Below are 26,278 nucleotides of genomic sequence, written 5' to 3'. Positions count from 1 at the left end.
AAATTTATTGATCTTTGCGTGCGTGAGGTCCATGCAAGGCATTTGAAAAGAAAATAAACATGGCTTGATATTTTTCTTTGTTTAACTGGCAAGAAAATCAGGTCAAGTAAGAATAAAGTTTTGTATTTATTTATATGTCATTTTGTATATTTGAAAGACCACTTTTACAAATACATTTGTGAAGATTTGAGAGGACTTTAGTTTCACACTATAAACGTAATCGAATTATTTTTGCAACAACTAGTTTTAACCCTTTCTTTAATTTATTGCTTTTGTCATTTATTAATCATGATATGAAGTTTACAACACATAGAAAAATAAAGGCGATTACCGTTTACGTCATAGGTACTCGCATACCTTCCTTTCCAAAATAAATTGGTTTTATTGAAATACTTTTGTATACTGTTATTTGTGCAATTTTGATGATATTGTATTCTATGTAATAGAAAGAGCATTGAAACGCGAGGGTAGACGATTTGTACGAGGGGGCGTAGCCCCCGAGTATAAATCGTTTACCCGAGAGTTTTAATGTTTTTTCTGTTTTGTATCATAGCCATCCATATATGGTAGTTGTAGGCGTTCCACATTGCCATATACAGCAGTTCAGTGAGTACTTAAAATCCTTGCTTTACAAATGTGTAAAGCCCAGGTAAAATAAACCAATGCTAGAGGAGCAGAAAATCAATAAATACACTTCGCTGTCTACTGTTCCAGACACGCTGGCATACTTTTCTTTCCAACAGTGCGGTAACTAGCGTGCGGGTATTAAATACCTGCACACTTTTAGTTACCGCACTCTGTACTCAGAGTATACGAATTACCTGCACCAAATTTGTTAAGAAAAAACACCGAGCTATGATACAAGACATGTATGGAAATATACTGTCAGATTGCTATGTAATTTGATTGTGATTCCCTTTCTTCTACATTTACTTTATTGTAATTCTATAAAACAAGATAAATGAAATAGTAGCGTAACATGTAAAGAAGTATTTTACATTTTGATTCCTGCTCCACTTAAGTGTTTACACTATATTTTCATACAATACAGTTATAAACATTTTACCATTTTATTCTGTTTTATAAACATATCAGCTCCAATTTAGTATTGCTTCTATTCCTATCTATAATAAACAAATCAGACTAAGATATAATTGTCATTTCCTGAAATGAAATGTTGCTATGGAAGCAGTGAAATCATGTAGCGTGTTTTCATTAGAATAGTCTAGTTTTCACACAGTTTGTCATACAAAATTATTATTTTTAGAACTACAGCAGCAGTTCCCAGTATATATATTGCAAAGAAAAAAGGAAAACCGATAATAACTAGTTTATAATGGCTATATTTCTATAAAAACTATATGACTACGAGTAACATGACAATTATAACTATATGTGAATTTATAAATTTTGTAAAACCATTTTAGAAGGAAATGCATCCAGCTGCATCCAATTTTCGTCGCGAAGTGAAGAAAATCGGGATCGATCCCTCTACGGTAGAATTCGAGATAAAAAAAATGTATCCTTCCGGCACGTGCACTGAGCTTTGAATATTTTGGAAGAAGACCCCTATTCCTAGTGTACATAACCTGTCGACCCCCTCCCCCCACTCCCCCACCACCCCCTCCCCCCAAATAAACGTGTCGCAAATTATGAAGAAAGTGGGTTTGGATATGGTGCTTGCTTTTTAATTTTGTCTTTTGTCAGTGTCTGTGATATGCAGACTCCATAATCACAGATCCCCTCTCTAAATTCCTGTTTGTTTAGTTCTGGCCATTGTTTTCTCGTTCAGGGCCCATCCATTATTTTATCTGGGGACTATACGCCGCTTTTCATGGAATTGCACTCTGTTCATCATTGAAGGTTCCCTTTGCACCGCCGTATGAATACATCTGCGAATGTCTCTTAATTACATTCTGGTACTTATAACATGTGAAAATGTTGAGTTCTGCTCAACCCGGGCCTAGAGGGCGTAGGCGGTAGCTTGCACTTTCACTACCGTCCATGAACAGGCTCAATCAAACCGAGCCTGCAACATTTTTGTTTATGTTGTTTACGGCGACCTGTGGTTTTCCACTTTTTTATTTTGCTTTTATGCCATATCAAATAGGAGGAAGTCTAGCTTCTAATCTTCAGTTTGCATTTGTTATTGAGCAGAATCTGACAATGCCCACATATCCTGTATTTGCCGGTATGAAGCAAAGTATTCCCGACTTGATGCCAATTAGCCTGGTATTACGGGAAATATTACCTAATTAATCAATAGTAGTTACTATTTTGAGCTGAACAGGCGACAACGTTTGTTGGTGGAATATTTCATTAGATTTGCAGTTTGTGCTGTATATGTTCTGGATGTATTTGCATCTGTTTGTATATAATTACATCGCGCCGTATTATTAGTGTATTAAATTTTCCAAGTTAAAAAAAATTTATAGCCAAAGCCCACGACTATTACAGTGGAAACGTCTTTTTTGCAGCCATGGTTCATCTACTTATCTTTTCAAGCTGTGCATTCACCTTTACAAGTCCCAGAGGCATATGTTAAGCTGAACCACCACATAGTTGACTCAAGAAGACGGCTATATGCAGGTAAATAGCTGCCAGAGACCAATATCATATATTCATGTATTGATAATGCGTGCTGATGTTTAATCTAGCGGTCTGTCCTGGTATGTTTAAGTCAAGATTGTGTCAGTTTGTTGTATCTGAAACATGAACAAAAAACATAACTTTTGCCTCAAGACTACTGTCGTCATTGGATAAAGGAAGAACACTTTAAGGGTAAGCAATATATTAATAAACTACAGGAAGGAAAAGTGTAAATGAAATATAACATCTTAGTTATGCTATTACAATTGTTATTTTAGTGACATATGCTTTAGAAGCCGGATAAGGGTACACATTTCCGGATATTTGACCTTTTTAATATAATACTGTAGTCTAATAATTGCTGGTAAACGAACAGTATTTTAACTATCTGCCTGCCCAATACATGTTTAGTAAAATGATAAAAGTAAACAATTTTCGAAATTGCTAAAAACGATGGTAAATCTAGTTATGTGAAAACCAAGCACTGGGACATTATTGCAAGTACATCAACACGAAGATATAACAGTTTTTTTAAAAAATGGTGAGTTGTGCTGTCCATTTGTGAGGCCTTTTCATGCGATCTTTTTCCGGAATTCAAGGCATATATCAGTCAGTTGACTATCGTTTCGTAGAATAATATACTCGTACATGTTTTATATGCTGCCATTTTTTTATTAGCTACTTAAAATGATGGCATGCTGACTATAACTATGCATTTATGGATAAAAGCATTTCCTATTACTAGTATTATGTATTTTAAACATTGCTCAAAGAGCTTAAATAAAGTTGTTAAATACATCTTTAATGTGCTGTTATTGGTATATCAAATATATACAATGGTGGTTCAAAGGAGAAAAAGAAAAGTTTAGATTTGTGTCAAAAGCCATGTATTGTTTATAACTCAAAAGGTGAAATTTCAATTTGTAGTCACTCATGTAATTTTGTCATGTTTTACTAAAATTTATTTCGCCTATGTGTAAAACGCATAAAAGGTTTTAATTACAACGTATTAACGGCGCAGTTGTTTTCAAAGATAATACAAACATTATCTAGAAATTAATCAAAATACATCAAGGGCCAAGAGAGAAAACAAACATTCAATGATTCGACTTTCATCCGATACGCGGTCTGTCTTAGACTTTTGGCATAAGTACTGATATTAAAAATTTACTATTTATCAAACTACTAAATTTTGAAAGAAAGCTGATTAAAACCTTTATGACTTCCAAAGCCACCATTACTTGATTTTTAAACATTTAATGTTTTGATGAAAATCTAGATAGCTTACAAATTTAAAACAGGGACCAAGTGAAATACAATTTTTGAAATACATAGACTCATTACGAGCTTAAAGTCTAGTAGTTACGCTGATCATTTATATACAAAATACATTTGTTCAAGTGATAAAGTCATATTAGGTTTTTAGATAAAAGATAAAAGGTAAGGGTAGATTTCACAGAGCACTGCACAGTCATAGAGCCATGCATCGCAAAGTAGACCTGCGAAGGGGTACAACATTAGAACGGTCAGTAACTTATATATAAAAAAAGAACTAGGGGGTTAAACGCGTTTAGGGTTTAAGCAAGATTCAACAATAATATTCAACCCTGTCCGTCTTACGAAACTGTAATGGAAAAATATAGTTGATGGGTTGCTTCAAAATCCAACAACAAGTACTTTTAAATTATATGATCCGCCTAAGACACACACACATAGTATTATGCACACAAAAAAAGAGCAACCAAGCAGGAAAAACAACACAGTGTGGCACGACACAGGAAGGTAAGCGGCCGAAAATATAGTGTGCACGATAACTCACTCATAGTAAAAGGGGAGGAGGCGCAAATGGAAGGGGCAAATAGGGAATGGGGAGGGGAGAGGCGACAGGAAAGAAACGTCGGAAACAAACAAGACGGCATAAGCAAAAGAATAAAGAGACAACAAAAAACAAGTTGAAAAAAGTTAAAAAATAGGGGTACAGCATTAGAACGGTCAGTAACTTATATATAAAAAAAAACTAGGGGGTTAAACGCGTTTAGGGTTTAAGCAAGATTCAACGATAAAATTCCACCCCGTCCGTCTTTTTTTTGTGTGTAGAACTTAGGTGAAAAGCATGGAGTCTTACACTATATTAGTCATCGCGTCCTCAAAAAGGAAAGCATAGCGACTAACTATAGAGGGATCAATCACCAAATATCCTCTTTTGATAAACTTTTTACACATTTTACAAATATATGATAAAAAATAAGCATTGTGTTTAATTTTCCGAATTTTATAAACTGCGTCCCCGTAGTATACATAAGATTTTGATTTTTGTCATCTTTCTGTGTAGTCATTGCTACATATACAGATAATATTATTTAAAGTTTTGACCGCAGTAGTTCGTATGAAACTTAGATAAACATGTAGCTTTTTTTAAAATTTCGATGTGAGATCTTGGGTTTAGGAGATTATAAAGAAGGGTTTGATTCATACAATTTTATCAAGTTATTATGAATTTAAAAATATTATTTTTCCATTCAGTATGAGCGTTTGGGTCTGAATTTTCTTTTCGACATGATTTTTAGCATTGTCATCTATAGGCTGAATTATTTCAGACAGACACTTTTCAAAGATTTTACACGAAATAATTCTATATTTTGGACCTTTAGAGGAAATAATTCTGATCCTTTTATCATCAATAATTTTAAAATTACCCGTTATGTTGTGACTAGCCTGTTGATAACATTATTTAGATTCTTTACAATTACAACTGTCTGGAACATCTTATTCCGAGACAAAATGATTGTAATTAAATAGTACCTTTCTAATAGGTTTATTACATTTGTAACAGATAATAGGTGTTTCCAAATATTTGAATTATCTAGGAATATAGCGAACTACAGACTGGTCTCTAAAAATACTAGGTTAATTAATAAATCTTTTCCTTTGTTTAGAAAAGATAATTTTAGAAAGTTACGTTTATGGTCAGATTCTGAATTAATATGAGGCCTGAGAAAATGTTGTAACTTTGATTCAGAGACGCAGTTTCATAAAATGGATGTGTACGTACGAGGGTCCTGCATAAAGATTCTGTAATTAGGTTCGGATTTCTTAAGTGCTACGTTTTATAAGAATTATTTTTATTACAAACCGTCAAAATATACCCCCTTTACCGAAACTCATTTTTGTAACCTTTTTATCCAATCGAGAAAAGCAGATAAATAGTTTTCTTTTGGAATCTGTTTGAGATATAGTTCTTTCGAGAAAAACATTTTCTTAAGCCTTTGAAATGAAAACAGTTACTGGGACTCAGGTCAAGTGAATAAAGTGGATGGTTTACAACTTCCACCTTTTCAGAAACCAAAACAGTCTTAACAACCTCGCACTTATGAGAGGAGGCGTTGTCGTGTATAAGATTGACTCCTGACCATCCTTTGCTTGAACGTTTCTTATTGTAAAACTTGTTCACCTTCTTCAGTACAGAGTTCTTGTAAAATCGTCCTGTGACTCTATGACCAGATGGTAAAGGCACTTGAGCTACTGGCCCACTAGAATTGAAGAAAACTGCGTACACCATCTTTTTCGAACTTATGGTTTTTGACCTTTTTGTTTCCATTGCTTCTGATCAGCCCTTCTCTGTGTAAGAAATAACCCGACTATCACAGCCTTTGTATGTTTTCAAAAGTTCCCGGGCTCATTGAATGCGTTGTTTCTCTTGCTCCTCAGTGAGCAAATGAGGTACCCACCTAGCGCAAATCTTTCTCAGGTCAAAACGCTTTCTCAGAATTGTTTGCACACTGCCTTCTGATATGCCAGTACAACTGGTTATATCTTTCACCCGACAATCGCCCATCCTGTTCGACTACAGCTTTTACAGCAGCGATGTTTGCCTTAGTAACAGAGGTTTTAGGCCTACCAGAACGAGTATGATCTTTCACAGCTTTAAAAGCTTTCACTCACTTAAAAACTGTGTGCATTGAAATGGCTTGAGGTCCATATATACCACACAATTCATCAAATATCTGATTTGAATCTATATCAAGCCTTATGCGGCATTCAATGTAGCTACGAATTTCAGTATTTTCGTCCATTTTACAATGTGACAAGTTTTGTTTGTTTGTTTGTTTTGGGTTTAACGCCGTTTTTGAACAGTATTTCAGTCATGTAACGGCGGGCAGTTAACCTAACCGGTGTTCCTGGATTCTGTACCAGTACAAACCTGTTCTCCGCAAGTAACTGCCAACTTGCCCACATGAATCAGAGGTGGAGGGCTAATGATTTCAGACACAATGTCGTTTATCAAATAGTCACGGAGAACATACGCCCCGCCCGAGGATCGAACTCGCGACCCCGCGATCCGTAGATTAACGCTCTTACCTACTGAGCTAAGCGGGCGGGCTACAATAAATTGGTCAGTGTAAATGACTGTATGTATTTAAATTTGAAATAACACGGTCATTTAAAAAGCAATTTGCACGAAATAAACGGATATCGTTAGCTGTTGGACACACCATTCAAGTACAATGATGCGTTTTAAAAATACCTTGGATAAAACTATAGATGCCCATTAGTGACAGAACTTTTTGCAGGTCCCTCGTATAACAATATCGTCAGCTTCATGATTAATTTTGCTCAACGAGGAAACAGGCAACGAGTTTAACATAGCATGTCTGTCAGAATGTTTTAGTATCATATTGCAATCAGCGACAGTCATTCTTTTGCAAACAACTTTTCAAAATAGCTTTTCTTGGTGTTCATAGCACTACACAAAGAGATATTTAAGGGATTTTGTGAAAAGAGGCGTGCGTGTACAGGTTTGAACATCTGAAATTTAAATCTGCCCTGTGACTTTTCAGAGGTCTTCAGGATTCCTGGTTAAATAAAAAAATCTTACATCAAAATTGAAAAATTGCCACTTCAACGTAAATCTGTTAAGTACTTTAATATAGTATTATGGGTCGATAGTAGACTCATTTTCAGCTTGGTTTTTGACGTTTTGAAATAAGGCGTGAAAGTTGACAGTTATAAAATGTCTGATATACACACAAAGTAATTAAGCTATAATGTGCATAGAACCTGAACGTGCGTAATGCAGAGAGCCTGCCTGTGCATCAAAAATTGGTGTGCAGAGAGACCACCGGTGCCACGACAAAACCGAAAGGAAGAGTTTTTGAATAATCCCATTTACATTTCGGCCTATTTGTCAGTATTTTGTGGAAGAATAATGAAAAATGAATAAAAATAGTGCGCTTGATATGTATTATATCAAAGCAAAAACTCGTTCAAGACTGTGGAAAAGGTCGGGCTAGTGTTCCAAGTCAGTACACCATTATCCAATTTCATCAAGTTTGCGAGCAAAATCGTTGATAATTAAAAAGTAAACACTACAATGCATAGTAAAGACATACTAATGTTCCGTGCTCTACTTATTTTTGAGCAGCATCCCTATTATCATGGATGGTAGCTCGATTTTCGCCACCTCTACCGACCTGGACATTGTTTATAGCAAACAGTAGCCGGTGCCGACGCAAAGAAACCGCCGATATAGCAGATTCCGCAAAGAGTCCGCCGATAAGGATATACACCGTGCATTATGTCGCCCTCTCTTTGAATCACCCGCCCAACCTTCCATTTCTCGTATTGTTTGTGCCGCGATCTACACAATATTTTATTAATACATTTACGCAGCAAACTTATCTGACGTCGCCATTCTAAAAGTGCGTGCGACCGTTACTTTTAAATGTACGTCTCTATTTTAACGTAAGTGACGTCAAAGACTTGAAACGAAACACCATTACGCGCAACACGTTGCCGTTAACGACGATATAAATTTCAATCATGTGAGATGTATATCGAGAAAGTTGCATAATGTTAAAAGGAAGCCGCTTGTTATTGCATCTTGAGGAAAGCGGAGCAATCGCCGACTAGCACTGACTGACGTCCGTGATTTACAAAATACTCAAATAATATGATAGATATTTAATTTTAAACTCTATAGTCCTGTCGAGTATACATGGAAATAAAATCAGTTAAAATAATTATTTAATGCGTCGCTTTTTTTTGAAATAACTAAAAAATCGCGATTTTCCGGGACAACCCTCGTATATATATACTTTTTGTATTTTATATATGTACAATGACAATTTTTGTAGATATACCACTGGAAATGCTTTATTATATCTGCATGTTTTTGCCAAATGTGTTATACAACGATATGAGGTCTTCTCATCTAATTTATTTGAGGCACGTATTTCTTATTTTATTTAAACCATCCATTTAATTGAAGCTTGTCTTCCTGTTTATGCATCCAAACATTATAGATTGTCATCTTGTCATTTTATAATTTAAAGAAGACACATGTTGAAAATTATACGTGCAATGATACTATTTTTTTTGGTTCATTTGTAAAATAATACGATAATGTTTTAACATAAACCCAGGCATGGTATCATGTATGGATGAAGCGATAGGAGGCATAGTAGGAACATTGAAACAACATAACCAATGGGAAAACACGTTGCTTATATTCACAACTGGTAAGTACTGAGCTCGTCCGTTTAGTATTTCTATAGAGGATTTTCAAATTTAATTCTATGCGCAAAAGCAAAAGGATTTTTTTTTTGTAATAATTCCTATCTATCTGATAATGCCATCAATATCAGCATAGGCATTGCAACAAACAAGTATATACTGTAGAGAAAAGCTTCGTATCATAGAATAAATGGCATTATATTGTAAACATTTATTTCGATTCGATTATAAGTTCTATAGTAGAAACTTATCAATATAACTAAAGATCACTATCAAGTAAGAACTATTTCAACACAGTTCCATTACCTTGTAAAAGGACTTTACATCTACCTGACAAAAACGTAAGCCTCAAGCACTCAATATTTTTCAATGTAAAAACATTCTGAAAAGTAGTGAAAAAAGAAACAAATGGAAAAGCAAGTTAGTCTCCTTAAATCGTTAAACTATTTTAGTGTTCGTATCGTTGTGTACATAATGTTACATGTACATGTAAAAAATACAAAGAGAGTGTGCAACATATAGAAAGACAAGGACGCAATAATAATGTACAAAATATATCAGTCAATTGTTTGTTGGATAACGAAGCATAAACTCGTGACAAAAAGGATTAAACATTAAACAATAACATTATTTTCCATGCATAATCGCTATTCGATTTCTGTCAGAGTATTGAAAAACAAAATAATACTAATACAGGTAGTGATGTACCATGCTCACAAGTTGTCTGCCCCTTAACCAACTGAGTTGCTTTCATAAACAAGAGGAAACACTTGCCTTCCTGAAAAAAGATTTATAAGTCTTTGGTAAAAGTATCTGTTGTCTTCATGTATCTCAGGAACCTTTACAGTCTTCATTTTAATCCATATTCTTGGTGCAATAAAACTGGAAAAAAATTCAATTACATCACAATTTCTAAGTCAAGAATGGGTTAATTAAATTTGAAAATAATCACATTACAATTAAACTAAATTACAATTAATTGATTTACTTCAAATAATTAATTAAAATTCCTATTATTTAGAACTATTCTACAACTTAATATCAACTTATACACATGTACATGTAGTGTTAAGCATTCAAAGTATCCATATACTTATTGAGTGCCACAGACTTTTCTCAGGCTAATAGCCAATGTAATGAAGATTTTACATACATTTTTACATTACTGTTTTTAGATATGCTTTACATTTTACATGGATGTTTTTAGATACGTTTTACATTATTCATAGTGTTCTTTACATTTTTACATGGATGTTTTTACGTATGCTTTACATTTTTACATCAATGTTTATGCTTTACAGTTGGTGTTTGCAATATGACTTCTCCTCGGCGATATATGACCATTTTGTGTCGATTCGCCGTAAAACCCAACTCACTCACTCACTACACCAACTGATCCTCCTCAAAACCGGATTGTTGAAATTAAATTTCAATAATGCCATTTTTGTCAGTTAAAGCCATTCAATAGTCATAGTACATGTACATACATTGTACAAATCATTAGTGTAGAAGTAGACTTATTTTGTATTGGCTCCAACAAAACATAGACAGAGGTATAAATAAATAATATATTGCATTTAAATTATAACAGGAGCCATTAGCTGCATGTTACTTACCTGATTCCTCAAAGCACATCCAAAATATGTTACATTTTCTTGAGATCTTAAAGTAAACAGACCAATTTCCTGGCTGTTGAAGGGGAAAAGGAACCAGCTGTAGTGGAATGAACCGTCAAAGGAACAAGGAATATTATCTGAAAGAAGATACATTACACGTAATGTAAACATCACTAAAAATCAAAAACTGAATACTAAATTAATAATGTGATTGTGAAAGGTTTCATTAATTTACCACAAAATACTTTAAAAGTTATTATACTATGAATCTATTTTTTAAAGGATCATAAATGGTTTTACACACAGCAAGGCTCAAAAATTTCGAAAATAAAAAAGATTTTCATTATACAGCATAAATTCCCACTATCCATATACAATCATCCTGTTAACAAAACATTCTGAATCAACAATAATGGAAGGAGAGAAGTCACCAGACAGAAATAACATGACTTATGAGACCCACAGCAAAAAAGTTACCATTTTATAAATGGAAGTGTAGACATCCTTAACCAGAAACCTAGCCAGTGTTCTAGCCAATCGGTAACAGGACGCCTAGCCTATCCTATCCTACAGGGGTTTTCTAGGCGTCCGGTAATCAATCAATTTTATTTTTAAAATATTGTCTGAATAAGCCTTACAGGTGTATATTCAAACCTATGCCAAAAAAATATGACACAATAAATTTATTCATTACGGTATTCATATATAAAAAGATTGCCGAACAGCTAGAAAAACATTCGCGGAGAGGCAGGTCGTCTTGTTGCCGGACAGCTAGAATGCAGGGTATGCGTCTGGTTACCGGACATCTACATATCGAGGGGTGAATGCGACAAAGTGCTAAGTGCATTTCATGAAATTTTACAGGAGAAGGAAAAAACATTACTGTTGCTTTATAATTCTGGCAGCTGTTATAATATTTTTAAATCTGATTGAAAGCAACTTTATTTTTTTAAATCTAGTGGAATTTTTAAAGAAATGTCTGACAGAAAAGAAATTTTAATCAAAATGTCACTTAGAACTTTTTCGCACTCCAAATAGATACAAATTTGCAAAAAGGTAAGCGCGACAAAATTCTAAGTGATTTTATATTTTATTATTAAAGGGACATAAAGTTCATCATTTTGTACCCAGTTTTTTTGTAGTGTTCAAAATCATTGAATAAAATGAACCTTACTAAAACCATGTCACTTAAAACTTTTTCGCAGTCATTTTTGTTTACTATCATAAAACTTTGTGACTTCGAAAACAGTCTAAGTGACATTATAAGTAAGCCCTTAAAATGTATAGGTCATCCAAAGTTTTTGTTTTTGAGCTTATTTTTCTTTAGAAGGAAATATTTTTCATGTATCTAGTAAAACAACATGGTGTTTGATGGCTGGACACAAGAAGTGGGCCCTTTAATTTCTTTCACAGTAATCAAAAGTAGTGTTCACTGTACAGAGCATAGCATAACGAATGAAAATGCTTTATCTGCTGATTGTCTTTTCAATAATACATGAAAATATTTATCACACTAAGAAACAACACATAATTGTTTTCCATTTTATTTATTTAAAGCTTTCAAACTTAAGTAATTTCTCAGACTCACAATTACACTGAACAAAAATGGCTAGCCAATCACAATGTATCTTTATAAATTAAATTCTTTGGCTTAGTTAGTGTACCAGTTTTAAGAGAATTATAAAAAAACTGTATTTCAGACATGATATTTTCCTCAGAGTAAAAAATTCATTCTTATATGACTAGCAATGCATTAATCATCACAACGTTATTATGTTAACGTCATGTCAACATGATTTTTAGCACCATGTATGCATCTAGAAATAGTGCTTTCAACTTTGATTCAGTATTTTACTTAATAGCATTTTTAAAATGAAATGTAACACTGCACAACTGTCTAGATTAATTTACGCACATACTAATCTGGTAAATTGTGTGTGTTCGGGTTTAACGTCTTTTTCAACAATTTTTCAGTCGTATAAACGACGGTGTCTACTTGTAGCAGTGAGCACAATGCCCAACTTTATAGTGCTGCCTCACTGGAATATCACGCCGTAGACACGTGGCATGATAACCCACCCAGTCACATTATACTGACACCTGGCTGACCAGTCCTAGCACTATCCTCTTAATGCTGAGCGCCAAGCGAGGAAGCTACTAGTACCATTTTTACGTCTTTGGTATGACGCGGCCGGGGATCGAACCCACGACCTCCCGCACTCGAAGCGGACGCTCTACCACTAGGCTACTGAGGCGGTAATCTGGTAAATTCGCTTTACAGAATAATTTACCATCATTTTCGCCCAAATTGAACTCTTCCGCAAGACGTATTACCATTTCAAGTCCTGGTGTGTATAAACAAAGGAGCGTGATGACACGCCATGCATACACGAGGAAACAGTTCCATAATATTGATCTAAATTTTACGACAAAGACATATTAGAAAGGATTTTTTTTATAGCAAAATTATTTATACAATCTTGCAGTTATAATCGTTGGAAGTAATTTCAGCTGCACCCTCGTGAAATTATTACACCTGATGTGTAACCGCCTATCATGCATAAATAATGTTAAAACACTGCTTTGGTGTAAATTATTTCTTAATTACTGTATCACTAGAATTAAATATTTCTAGAAATATTTACAAATGTTGGACAGCTGGTATTGTTCAGTATAATGCTTTGATTCAGTAAAACAGTTCTCTTTCAATAGCAAAATGTTTTTCTCCTGTAAAAAAAACTGTTTACAATAAATAAAGTTTAAATCATCATGCATTTTTCTATTCTGGACTTAGATTTATGTTGAGTACAGAAAACAGTGTTTCAATTTATTTTTTGCCCAATGAAGCTTCAATACTTTAATCATTGAGAAATATACATTAGTTAGAAAGCTTGTTTCAAGATCAAGCCTCTAAAAACATCAGTACAATTAAATAACTTAACCTGACTAAATAATCTATTATAAGAGCTAAAGTCTCAGTTACACTACACCGTATAGCGTTAACGGATGTTTAACGTATAACAAAATTTTCAATCCGTTCGTGTGACATTCGCATGCGTTTCTTTTCCGTTTCTCATGCGGCACCTGCGCTCCTTGTTCTGCGAAATTCGTTCCATCCGGTAGAAGGTTTTGAGCATGTTCAAAATTTAGAACGTACACCATCGGACAAAGTTGTCCGTTAGATGTATGGTAGCGATGCGCTGATATGCGTTTTGTTCGTTACTCGTGCGTTCCCTATTCTGAACTTGACCAGTTTGCATCCGTCCTTGTCAGGTTTGCATTCATTCTTGTCCAGTGGACCTGATTCACGGCCGGACTACTAATGGATGATGCAACGGATGTAACGTATGTTCAGTGGACGATAACTGACAAGAACGTTTTGTCAGTTTCTCATGCGCTGCGCTTTTGTTACTAGTACGGTGATATCCGTTAACTGAACGTTGTTCATCCTGTATATATGCGTAAATCTTGCGGTCATTGTGCGTAAATCTTGTGTTCCTAATAATTTGCTGAAAGCCATGGTCATGCAGTCATTTCAGTTTCATCATTATAGCAGTTACTGTAATGACTGTGTTAAATGTCACTGAACACTACTGATGTAAAAGTTGTATTATACTGTACTGTTTGTAATCAAAAAACTCATAACATTATATATGAGTAAATTTATGAATACTTAAAAAGTACACAGATTTTCCTAAAAAAACCTATGTTTTTCTTATCCAGAGCAGTAATCACCAGAAGCTCTGATATATGCATTCATTCACTGTTACTGGAGACATACAGAAAATGTTGTTAAGAAATTTCAAAAGACACCTGACAAGGTTTAAGTTAACTGTGAAATGACAAAAAGATGAGCAATGAATCTAAATTCCAGGCCAAGATGAACTTATTCGTATATTCTTGTGATTCAATCATATACTATGAAAATGCTACAGTACAACTGTGATTCACATTAAACAAGAACTGAACAACTGTACAAACAGTCATAATTTGCCGATCGGTCACACATTAAACCGGAATACACTTTCCATAACCGGAATACACCTGTATCTTTTTAATAAGAGGTATTTTCGAAGGTTTTTTGGTTAATTCAATCATATATATCATAAATAATAAACATATGAAAGTAAAATAAAATACGTTCACTCAAACTGATTTTATAAGAGATTGAAATTCGGCAACCATGCGGAAAATTATCATAACCGAAATACACCCGTATTTTATGAATAAATGGTACTTTTGTAGGGTTTATTGCAGAACTCATTTGTATATAATATAAATAATTAATTTACAAAAGGAAAATAAAATATGATGATTTGTCAGTTTCCACATATTAGTTGTGTGCTAAATTACACAAATGTTCTTAGTATTCATATATTACAATGTAGTTATGTACGTTTTGTTTTGTGTGGTAGCAACACATAAAACACATGACATGCTGCTGGAATAAGAATAAGGTAATGAGTAAGAAGCTGCCTGCCTTCAGTAATCTTTGTGATAGCCCAACTGGTCATTTTATATTAAATACACAGGCATAATGAAATCATCTGTGTTTAGTGGCCATAAGATAAATTTCATAAATTTCCCTCGGTATGTTTTGGATACACTTCCGGGTAAAAGACAGACTTATTTCAGTGAAAGTTTCAAATATATTAGAGAATCTACATTAACAACTGTTTATAAACGGTACTTACCAAATCAGTAAACAGTATTTCAAGTCTCAGATCCCTTCATCGTTGAACAAAAGGTAGTCAAACAAAAGTAACCTTCACATGCTTCCCTGATAAAATCCGAAACCGGAAACATAGCGAAGGGGAAACAACTGATTTTTAACGAAATATTTTGCCTCAGGCGTAATACCACTATTTTTTACAGGTCTGATGTCTAAATATTCTTTCTCTAGTAGGCTGTTATCAATCATGTAACAAGCAGTCGTACTTTAACGGCCGAACTTTTGCTAATTAAAACATGTGTAAGAAAGCTGCGCGCGTAAACTTGGCACAACTTTAAACGTCGTTTCTCGATATTACGTTATGCCGCATCTGGACCGGTTTTCAAAGACGACGTCACATATATGAATGTGAACTATGGCTTTTTTATCTTTTGGGCCCAAGAGCGCCTAACAGCATATAAAGAATGTCTAATCCTTTCCATATGTATTGGTCATATTTATACTGTTTAAAACAAACCAAAATTAAAGTTCTACATTATCACTAAACTAGCAATCCTATTCACTGTAAGTATAATTCAATATAATTATATCCATTTATTTTTACCGTCTAACCTATCATCGTTATCACATCATCTGAGGGGCCTCCTAGCCAAGTGGTTAAGGTCGCTGACTTCAAATCGCTTGCCCCTCAGCGGGAGGCCTGACTTGGGGCGTTCAAATTTTCATGTGAGGAAGCCATCCAGCTGGCTTACGGGAGGTCTGTGGTTCTACCCAGGTGCCCGCTCGTGACGAAATGATGCACGGAGGGTACCTGGGGTCTTCCTCCACCATCAAAGCTGGAAAGTCGCCATATGACCTATGATTGTGTCGGTGTGACGTTAAACCCAACAAGATAAATAAACAACATCATCTGAACATCATCGCAATATAGTTAATTTACAGTCATACTCAATTCCGAATAGGGTCTAAATCATTTATTTTCAATAACTATCAGTAAAGGTACCTGTAGTATCGGCATCACAGATATGAAATATGAAATCCCGAAAAAAAGCCGCAGCTTATTTTAAATTTTCGTAAGGATTTGGTGGCTTATTATCGAGACCGGCTAATTGTTGAGTCCAGCGAACATTTGAGTACATATTTCCGGTATCGGTTTAAAACCGGCATATTTTCGAGTACCAAAATATTGCAGATACGGATGTCATATGTTTTGCTTTTAAGTAAAAACATCGATGTCGGTAAATACTTATACTTCTGACATACCTGTTTTGTTACAATTCCTTAATGAAAATAATCCGATGCTGATAGATAATTACCCATTAAAAAGTTTTGCCTGGCCTAACAAACAAATACACCCATGATTTAATCTCCCTACCGGTATTATACGGGATAAACAGCGCATTTTGTTATCAATTTGATCAGGTGTACTGAGCGTTTTATAGCCAAGTCTTACAAGTACATGTACACTGGTGTTTTACAATGTAACTGTCTAAATGGAAACGCCAAAACAAAACCGTAGGAGCTATACGAGGGAATTTAAACTGAAAGTTCTGTCACATTACAAAACGCTGTCAGTTGGAAACGTTAAACATACAGTGATAGACACAGCCCGACATTTTAACATAGAAGAAACTAATGTGAGACGTTAGCTGAAAACCTTTGCTATCTTATATGGTGTCCTAAAAAGTACATTGATACTATTTCTGATACAAGAATGTGGACGGCTTATTTTTGAGTGCGGCTAATTTATGAGCCATTTTTGCCTGTAGTGAAATGGTGGCTTAGTTTCGAGACCGGCTTATTTCCAAAATCGGCTTATTTTCGGGATTTCAGGGTATTTGGCATTTACAATACTTAAATAACACTTAGTAATGTATAATGGATTATATATACTTACCAATATTAGACTGGTTACTAAATACAATCACGTATACTAGTATAACATTAATACATCTTACATCAGTCATATACGATTGTCAATATATATGTTTAAATTAAGAGTCTAAAGTGGTACTTCTTACTTTAACAATTAACTGGTAAAACCACTGGCACCAGATCAGAAAGAAAATCCCTCCGTACGTGTTATACCCTACCCCTAGGTATTCTATAAGAACCATGGTCGTGAACGGGAAAATATACTAACCCGTTTCAATCGCGCATTTCATACCTAAAACACGCAGTGGGGTAAATGTGTACTATGGATATCAAACAAGTGGTAATTTATCTTCCATTGTGTACCGGCCACATTTTTTCAATACATCGTATCTTAGAAAAACAACGCGTAGTTTATAGTAATTTCAACATTACACAAAAAAACTTGCTTGAACTTCCCTGGTGAAGTTCCGTTCTAGATTACAAACCATTCTGATTGGCTGTTGTAAAAATGTATGTCAATCGTCATTTTACTACACGTGTTCGCTAAAATGTGAAAATGCAGCAAAATGTGCAAAATGAATAAAATATACAGAACAGATGCAGACCAATGTACGATTTCAAATTAAAGATCATATACAAGAAGAATTTCATTCATCATTTCGAGTTTTAGTGTAAAATTGTGATTTTTTTTAAATCTGTTTTTGTTTGTTTACGTTTCGCCAAACATGTGCGTACTGCCGTGACCTCTAGACCGGATGTTCATTAGGGAAGTTCAAGCAAGTTTTTTCTGTATCGTTGACGAAAGCATAAAATATGTTGATAATCTCAGCAATATGGAATATTGGGACAATGTGACTGGTGCACGATGGAAGATAAATTATCGCTTGTTCAATATACTAGGTACCCATTCACCGAACTGCGCGTTTAAGTTGAGAAATGTACGATTGAAACGGGGTAGTGCACTTTCCCGTTCATGACCATGGTTCTTATAGAATACCTAGGGGTAGGGTATAACACGTACGGAGGGATTTTCTTTCTGATCTGGTGCCAGTGGGTAAAACACTTTATAAATAAATGTTCTATTCATGAAATACATATGTCAACATTCAATAATTACCTTGTTTGTAAAGCAAAACCAAACAAAGCTATCTCTTGTCTATCTTCACTTGCTTGTTTAACTCATACACTGTAAGGTATTACCTGTAAAACCAAAACCATAAAGTGAAATGAAGTTAAAACAGAATAAATGGAAGATTTGTAGAACATCGAGAAATCGTATGACAATTACGAAACAAAAAGGACTTTAGCTATATGTAATCGTTGCAAACCATAATACATCAATATACGCAAAAAAAAAAAAAAATATATATATATACAGTGAAACACCGCTCGCTCGAGGTCGCCAGGGGATGAGCAAAATGCTCGAGTTATCCATGGTTTCGAGCGACCCAAACATTGACCAACATACGAAGAAAAAGAGGAAACGGTGATGCATAATAATAACAAACCTGTGACATTAAAAAAAACGTATCACAAACGTTATCTATGATATAATAAGTAATAAAATACTTGCTTTCATCTAAAGCAAACAGTAATTGATCAATTTTTGATCAATAAAACTTTTCTTTAACCTTTCATCAATAATTAATCTCATTATCAGATCAAATATACCGACAAACAAACATTTAAGATAGTCGGGGAATAGACAACGCACGGCGTGCGAAAATTTTTAATTAACCGATACATTCTGATCGCCGAAGCTGCGAAATATTTTGACACCTCTGCTCGAGTTAGCAAGAAGCAAAAAAGAGTAAATCAATCCACAGGGACCAGGTGTCATGCTCGAGCGATCGAGTTATCGATGCTCGACCCAGCCATGGTAATTTCACATAGAAAATAGAAGGAAATCGGCCGGGACCACATGAATTGCTCGAGCGAGCACGGGTGCTCGAGTCATCGATGCTCGAGCGAGCGGTGTTTCACTGTATATATATATAAACCGCTACTGACCGTATCATGCGACTCCAAATCATATACTTTATTCTAGGAACAGCACAATTCTAAAAAAAATCTCTTCTGACAGCTTTCACGTCATGTACACGAAGAAACCTACATGCTTTATCAACCGATCAAACGAAAGAGCACTGGTAACTTAGAGAAAAGCATGAAAATAACAAAATACTCGTGTATAAATATATAATGAGGTGCCTAAAGAACAACGTACGTATGTACCCAAGAAAAGAAACAAGAGAAACATTCTTAAGGACCGGACGAAGCAGGCAATAAGAGAAGAATCAAAGAAGCTCAGTAAGCGTTTAGAACCGGCTGTCATGGAGTCTTCCACATGAACCATCAGACTAAATTAAATCGGAAAACGTATCGCAAAACTGTAAAAGAGCTGAACACCAAACATGTGGTATGACTCATAATAATTTGGACGAAGCGTCTTATAAGAAAGCTTTTAGTGGTCTTACCAAAACACTTAAAAAGGTTCCATGGACCAGAATCTTATAGTCATCAAAGGAAATTCAGAACAAATGTCAGGTTTAGATGAACCTTGTCACAGGAGAGTCTTTTGGTCGCTAGGATGTATTAAAACTTAAGCAGAATTCCGTTAGTAAAATGTAGCGAAATATTTTCCCCATTTTATTACAAAGGTAGCCCTGTTGAAAGCGTTGTTTTGATGACATATTGACTGTATCCATTTCAATCTTCAACATGACTACACGCTCTGGTAATTATGTTTAATTTCGTGATACATAGATGATGGAAATAAACTAAACTAAAATTAAATTAATCTATCTTATTATAAATTATGCATGACATTTATAAAAAGATTAGGAACACGAAGCAACAATGTGCGAATTGTTATTTGTTATTCAAATTGAGCTCTATTGGTAGTATCAACCGATTGACAAACACAAGGACCATCTACATTAAGATTATAATAGATGATTTTAGCAATTTAAACGTGTAAGTAGAAGTAAAAAAGCTTCAGTTAGCGATCAAACAGGATGTGTATGCTTGCTTATGTGATTAAGGATGTAATACACGTTGGAAGGTTTATATTCCTTATACTATCATCTTAACACTTTTTTAAGTTTGACACTTGTAAACATTTTCACTAAACGCTATTTCGAAAATGTAAGTGGTCAAAAATGAAGATTCAAATGCTTTTCAGTACAAGTTTAATTTCGGTAGCAACTTCAGCTGAACCACGTCCGTGTGTCTCTAGAAGAAAGGCCTTTGTCAGAATTGTAGCTAAGGAATAATCTGATTAAATAGTTTGACGAAAAGATGTATATGACATGTCGCCTAATCCAAACATGGTAGCTGTAAGGGACAGAGAGAACGAATAATAATATTACCGCTTTTTACATTACCACGTTTGCTTCAGACATGCGGCGGTTCAAAAGAGCAGTTGAAATGAATCAGCTGAAAAGCATACTCATACGGAATTCGGAAAACACCCTCATAGCAGAATGTTTTCCAGTTCAAGGGGTTAATAAACATCAATTGAATACTATGTTGTTTTGGTCATCGTCTTAATCAGATTTGGACTTTATTTAGGCAGCGGGTATATATGAAACCTAACCTTTAATCTTGAGTTATTAAGTATAACACGAGTGTAGCGGAGCCTAACCTTTCAATATAATATATATTTATATCAAATAAAATTGGTCGTAAGCAATAATGTCCTTTAAATGTTGGTTGAATAAAATGCGATGGTCTTATATTTTAGTTAAATAGTTAAGTTCTTATTAAGTTACATTTTTCACTGCTACAGACAATGGCGCTAATCCAAAAGCCGGAGGCAGTAATTGGCCCTTACGCGGAAATAAAGGATCCGTATGGGAAGGAGGCATACGTGCAGTAGGATTTGTGAACAGCTTTTTCTTTGACCAGAAAAGAAGAGGGTCTGTAACAAATGAACTAATGCATGTCACAGACTGGTTCCCTACATTGATAAATGTTGCTGATAGTAATCTGAAAAGTACGCAGTATTTAGACGGACATGATCAGTGGAAAACTATAAGGTACGTTATTGCTTGTATCCTCGACCGCTTTAATAGATTTTGCGATTGTTTAATCAACCTTCGGATATGGTTCCTGCATTTTTATAATGTCTTTTTTTTTGCAATTTATGTGATATGCAGACACTATAAACTCGGACCATTTCTTTTAAATCAAGTTTGTTTAGTTCTACCAATTGTTTTCTGGTTTAGGGCTAGTCCATTATTTTAACTAAACACCATAAGCCGTTTTTCATTGAATTACTCCAAAGTGTTTCGTTGAAGGTTGCATGTGCGTCGCCATATGAACACATCTACGGATGTCACTTAATTGCTTTCTGGTACTTGTAACATATGTAAATGTTGAGATCTGTTCAACCCGTGACTAGAGGGCTTGGGCGGTAGCATACATTTTCCAACCGTTCATAGATAAGATCAATCAACATTTTGTTGTTCGTGTCGTGTTGCAGCTATAAAATCTCACAATACATCCAATCAGAGCTATTTCGATCGTTTGAGATCGTTCAGACACAACAGTAATGTTTTGTTAGTTGTTACGTTTTGTTTTCTAAATTGAATATTCGACTGGGACTTGGATGATTCAAATGCACCCGGTTTTAAAGTAAAGACATTGTTTATTCAACACTTGAATACGGTTCCTGTTTGTTTTTATTTTGTCATTTGTCCGTTTCTGTGATATATCAGCTCCATAACCTCGGATTTCTCCCTCTCTAAATTCAAATTTGTTTAGTTTTGCCTGTCGTTTTTCCGTTTAGTGCTAGTTAGTTCATTTAACCTGGTACCATACGCCACTAACATGGAATGGCACTAAAGTGTTTCATTGAAGGTTCCTTGTTCATTGCCATATTGATACATCTATAGGTGTCCCAAAATTGTATTTATGTACTAGTAACATGTGTAAATGTTGAGATCTGCTCAACTCGGGGATAGAGGTATTGGACCATAGCATACATTTTCATTATTGACAATGAACAGGCTCATTTAATGTTATTGTTTTGTGTCGGGTTTGTTCGTCGCCTGTGGGTTTCTTTTATTCTATTTCTGTAAGGTTCGTATATATAGGCCTACAACCATACTCGCTGTCGATAATGAAAATGGCAAGATAATTATTCTAAAATTTTTAAAGGTATGGTATTCCAAGCACAAGGAAAGAGATACTCCATGGTATTGAAACAGTTGACAAAACTTCAAATAGAGCAGTGTTTGAAACAATATTCAATACGTCTAGAACAGCTTCTCTTAGACTGGGTATTTGGAAAATTCTAACAGGTTTGCAGGGTAAATAGCATATTCTAGAATTGTGTTCGTCATAATTATATTGTCATAACGTAATACGTCATGACGTCGCGCTGGAAAAGAAAACAACACGAAATAGGGAAATGTTTGGTGGGTGTTGTCAAGAATGTAAATAACATACCTTGACAACGTGTAAACAAGACGGTCATGATAACCCTGGATCGCTCACCTTAGTACTTTTAGCCACATGGCCAAGAGTAAGAGATCAGGTAAGACAGTCAAATATAAGTTAGCATTGAAATCTTTTCCTAGTTTTGTGAACATGTTTCAAATGTCAAACTGATGCTAAAATATTAAGAAAGTAGGTCAGTAGGTCACATTCCTGGTCTCTGAAAGTTAGTTTTAAAATCGATGTGCAAAACTGTGTATGTCATCAAAATTTCAAGGCTGTATCTTAAAAAAAAAAACAAGAAAGAAGGTCACAGTCAAGTGACCCTAATGACTTGGGGTCACCATATAATTATAATTATACAGTCTAGGAAATATGATTAGTTAATTGTTGAAGTATTCTTTCCTGTATAACTCATATAAAAACTAAGTTACCCCGGGGTTGGGCTTTAAATATTTAAAGATTCGAACAATCTTGGTAAAGGACCAATACACGATGCCACATGTAAAATATCTAAGCTGTGTGCCTCTCAGTTTAAGAGAATTTTTTTTTTATGTTTTCCTATAGAACTCTTTGTAAATTCAGGGGACCACGGGGCGGGACCAATTTTGGCCCTCGGATCATAACTTGAACAATCTTGGTAAAAGTCCACAACACAATGCCACATACCAAATGTATAAGCTCTAAGTCTTCTGGTTTCGTAGAAGAAGATTTTTGAAATTAAAAATATAACCCTACAGGGAAAATAAGTCCCGCCCCATGGCGGCCATGTTTTTACCGAAATAGAACGGCTTAGGCAATTTTGATAGAGGGTCACCTAGAGTTCATTTCTACACAATATTTTTTAAATCCGGCTAACAGTTTCTGACAAGAAGATTAAACAATTTTTTTATTTCGGTTGCCATGGCAACCATAGTTCTAAATAGAATTTAATTATTTGGGTAATTTTGATAGGGTGGGGAGGGGGCGGGGGGGCACCCAGGGATCATTTCTGTGAAATTTAGTGTAAATCTGCCCAATGGTTTTGAAGTAGAAGATTTTGAAATTTACAATATAGCCATATAGGAAAAAAGGCCCGCCCCTTAGCAGCCATGGTTTTTACCGAAACAGAACGGCTAAGGTAATTTTGGTAGAGGGTCACCTAGAGTTCATTTGTAAAAAATCTTTTTGAAATCCGGCCAACAGTTTCTGGCAAGAAGACTTTTAAAGATTTTCCTTTCGGTTGCCATGGTAACCAAAATTGTGCATGGATTTCATTTTTTGGGGCAATTCTGAAAGGGGGCCATCAAAGGATCATTTCTGTGAAATTGGTGTAAATCTGCCCAGTGCTTTTGAAAAATAAGATATTTTTTAGAAATTGTTGACACACGGGAGACGACGGACATCGAGCGGTCACAAAGGCTCACCTTGAGCCTTTGGCACAGGTGAGCTAAAAAATCGGAATAATAGTTCTCGAAAATTGGTATTTTCTTGTTATGCTAGTGCCTGCTTGAATTGTTTTCACATCTGAATGATTTTATCCACCGTTTTGGTATATTGTTACTCAATGATTTTTTCGCGTTTTTGAATCGTATTAATTACAATAAACATGTAACATCTAATCAAACTGAAAGGCGAACGAAAGCAACTTGTTACTTAAGAGGATTAATCCAAGTTATTTGAATTTGCATCTTAGATAAAAATAAATGTCATTGCAATGAAAATAACATTGACAATAAAGCTAAGAATCTTCGTCTTGCAAGCTTTTAGATGTCAGTTTAGAATGATTGATTCTGCAGACAAAAAATGAATTTCTATCCATGCAGCAACAGTTATTGACCGGACAAAAGTTTTCTTACAGTATTTAACAACAAAGGTGATCATTGCGTTAAAATATGGGTCTGGTTACTCGAGCGACGCATTGTTTTGTAATGATTACATATATGTCAAGTTATTTGAACATCCATCATTAATAATATTATGGACAGGTCAGGACAGGTTTTCCAAAAATACAAAAATACACCCATGCCCAGACACACGCACACTCGCAAACATATACGCACAATGATAGGGGTTACACTATATTTCCCATTAAAAATGACTGCGGAAAAAATATCATAAATGATAATTACACATGATGGTCTTATCTTAAACAATAAACTCGTAACATCATTGTTATGTTTCTGCACTCATGTACTCATTCAAAATAAGACTTCTCATCGAAAATTGCAGACACAACAAACAGCGACATAAATCAAACTTGTAAAGCCAAACTCAAAGAAACGCAGCAATTGTCAACATTAACACTACTGCAACTCATGAATCAGAACAATTTTCAGGATAATCGCCTTTGATTTAACGTTTTCAAAAGATAATATCATTATAACATCAAAGCATGCGTTACTCTAAGGTTTTGTTGTTTGGAGTGGATGCGCAATCAGATCATGGAATTTAATACTAAACACATTAGACATATTGCCTGTTACTGTATTCACATTAGTTTATTTTATGCAAATTAAATGGTGAGGATAGATTTCCCGGAAGCAAGAGACATACATTGCAATGTTGTAGAAAGACATAGCAGACGGGTAACAATCCAACAATAACTACATTTAATTAAAAGAAAGATACAAAAGATGTAGATGGGACAGAAAGCGGGATGTTTGGGTAAAAGGAGAATACGCCCAAGAAATCGAAGCCTACCCAGATCACAAACCACAGAAGGGTAATTATGGACGTGCAGATGACCATCCCTGTACACATCCAGTCCTACACACACATGCGCGTGAGCTCGTACGCAAAACAAACAAACACACAAAAAGGACAAAAAGAACAACAAAGAAACGGTCGGTGGCAAAATACACCAGCTGGGAGCTCTAGTCAGTATATGGGGGGTACCTAACCTCGCTCATTGCAAAGGAAAGGCGGAGGGGCATACAAAAAGAGAGCGTGAGATATAAAACAAACACCATTTATATACAATACAGTAAAACATAACATTAATTACGAAACGGACGAAAAGTTGAAAATAGGGTTCCACATTTGATGTTCAGTTGCCAATATAAAGGAAACTCGGGTTTTAAACGCGTTCTGGGCACGCTAACCTCAAACTTATCTTATTTCCAACAAGTTAGACAAGACAAAGGAAATAAATGTACCCCGCTGAGACAGGCTGTAATGACAATATTCCAGATTATAGAGAATGAAACATATAAACAGGATTGATCTTAAGTATAAGTACATCAATGTACGCAACCACTTGCGTACCACTTGTGATCTTTAATTGCAGTTAGACAAGAAGTCAAAAAGAGGAGAAATATTTCTAGTGGTACATAAATTTGAATTCGCAATGAACCAAGCTTTATATGGGTTTTGTGTCATTCAGGGATCCAGTAAAGAGTAGGGAGCTTCAAACGATTGACATCAAGTCTGACTTTAACAATGAAACATTGATCTACATGATCTTTAACAATTATATTATACCCATTGGCGATAACTGATACGTGTTCGAATGTTTAAATTTATTTTGTAATGTATCTTTGTAGTAAATCAGCATTCCCATTCACGCAAAAATCCGCGTAATTCACGCATAAAG

The 26,278-nt window shown here is 34.9% G+C and overlaps 1 protein-coding gene across 1 annotated transcript in view; it reads left to right on the top strand.

The window, feature by feature from the left end:
- The window catches only part of LOC128552709 (arylsulfatase J-like), a gene marked incomplete at its 3' end in the record, with an annotated part of 63,326 nt that extends 40,749 nt beyond the window's left edge, over positions 1 to 22,577 (top strand). Inside the window, exons 5-8 of the mRNA XM_053533756.1 lie at positions 2,478 to 2,589; positions 9,012 to 9,107; positions 21,053 to 21,302; positions 22,426 to 22,577. Of these exons, the coding sequence (XP_053389731.1) occupies positions 2,478 to 2,589; positions 9,012 to 9,107; positions 21,053 to 21,302; positions 22,426 to 22,577 (610 nt within the window). The remainder of the gene's footprint in view (positions 1 to 2,477; positions 2,590 to 9,011; positions 9,108 to 21,052; positions 21,303 to 22,425) is intronic.
- Between the last annotated feature and the right edge of the window lie 3,701 nt (positions 22,578 to 26,278).

The sequence above is a fragment of the Mercenaria mercenaria genome, unplaced genomic scaffold (assembly GCF_021730395.1).
Source record: "Mercenaria mercenaria strain notata unplaced genomic scaffold, MADL_Memer_1 contig_3071, whole genome shotgun sequence".
Taxonomy (NCBI): Eukaryota; Metazoa; Mollusca; class Bivalvia; order Venerida; family Veneridae; genus Mercenaria; species Mercenaria mercenaria.
The sequence above is the reverse complement of the archived record's forward strand: the minus strand, read 5'-3'. Positions and strand labels throughout refer to the sequence as shown.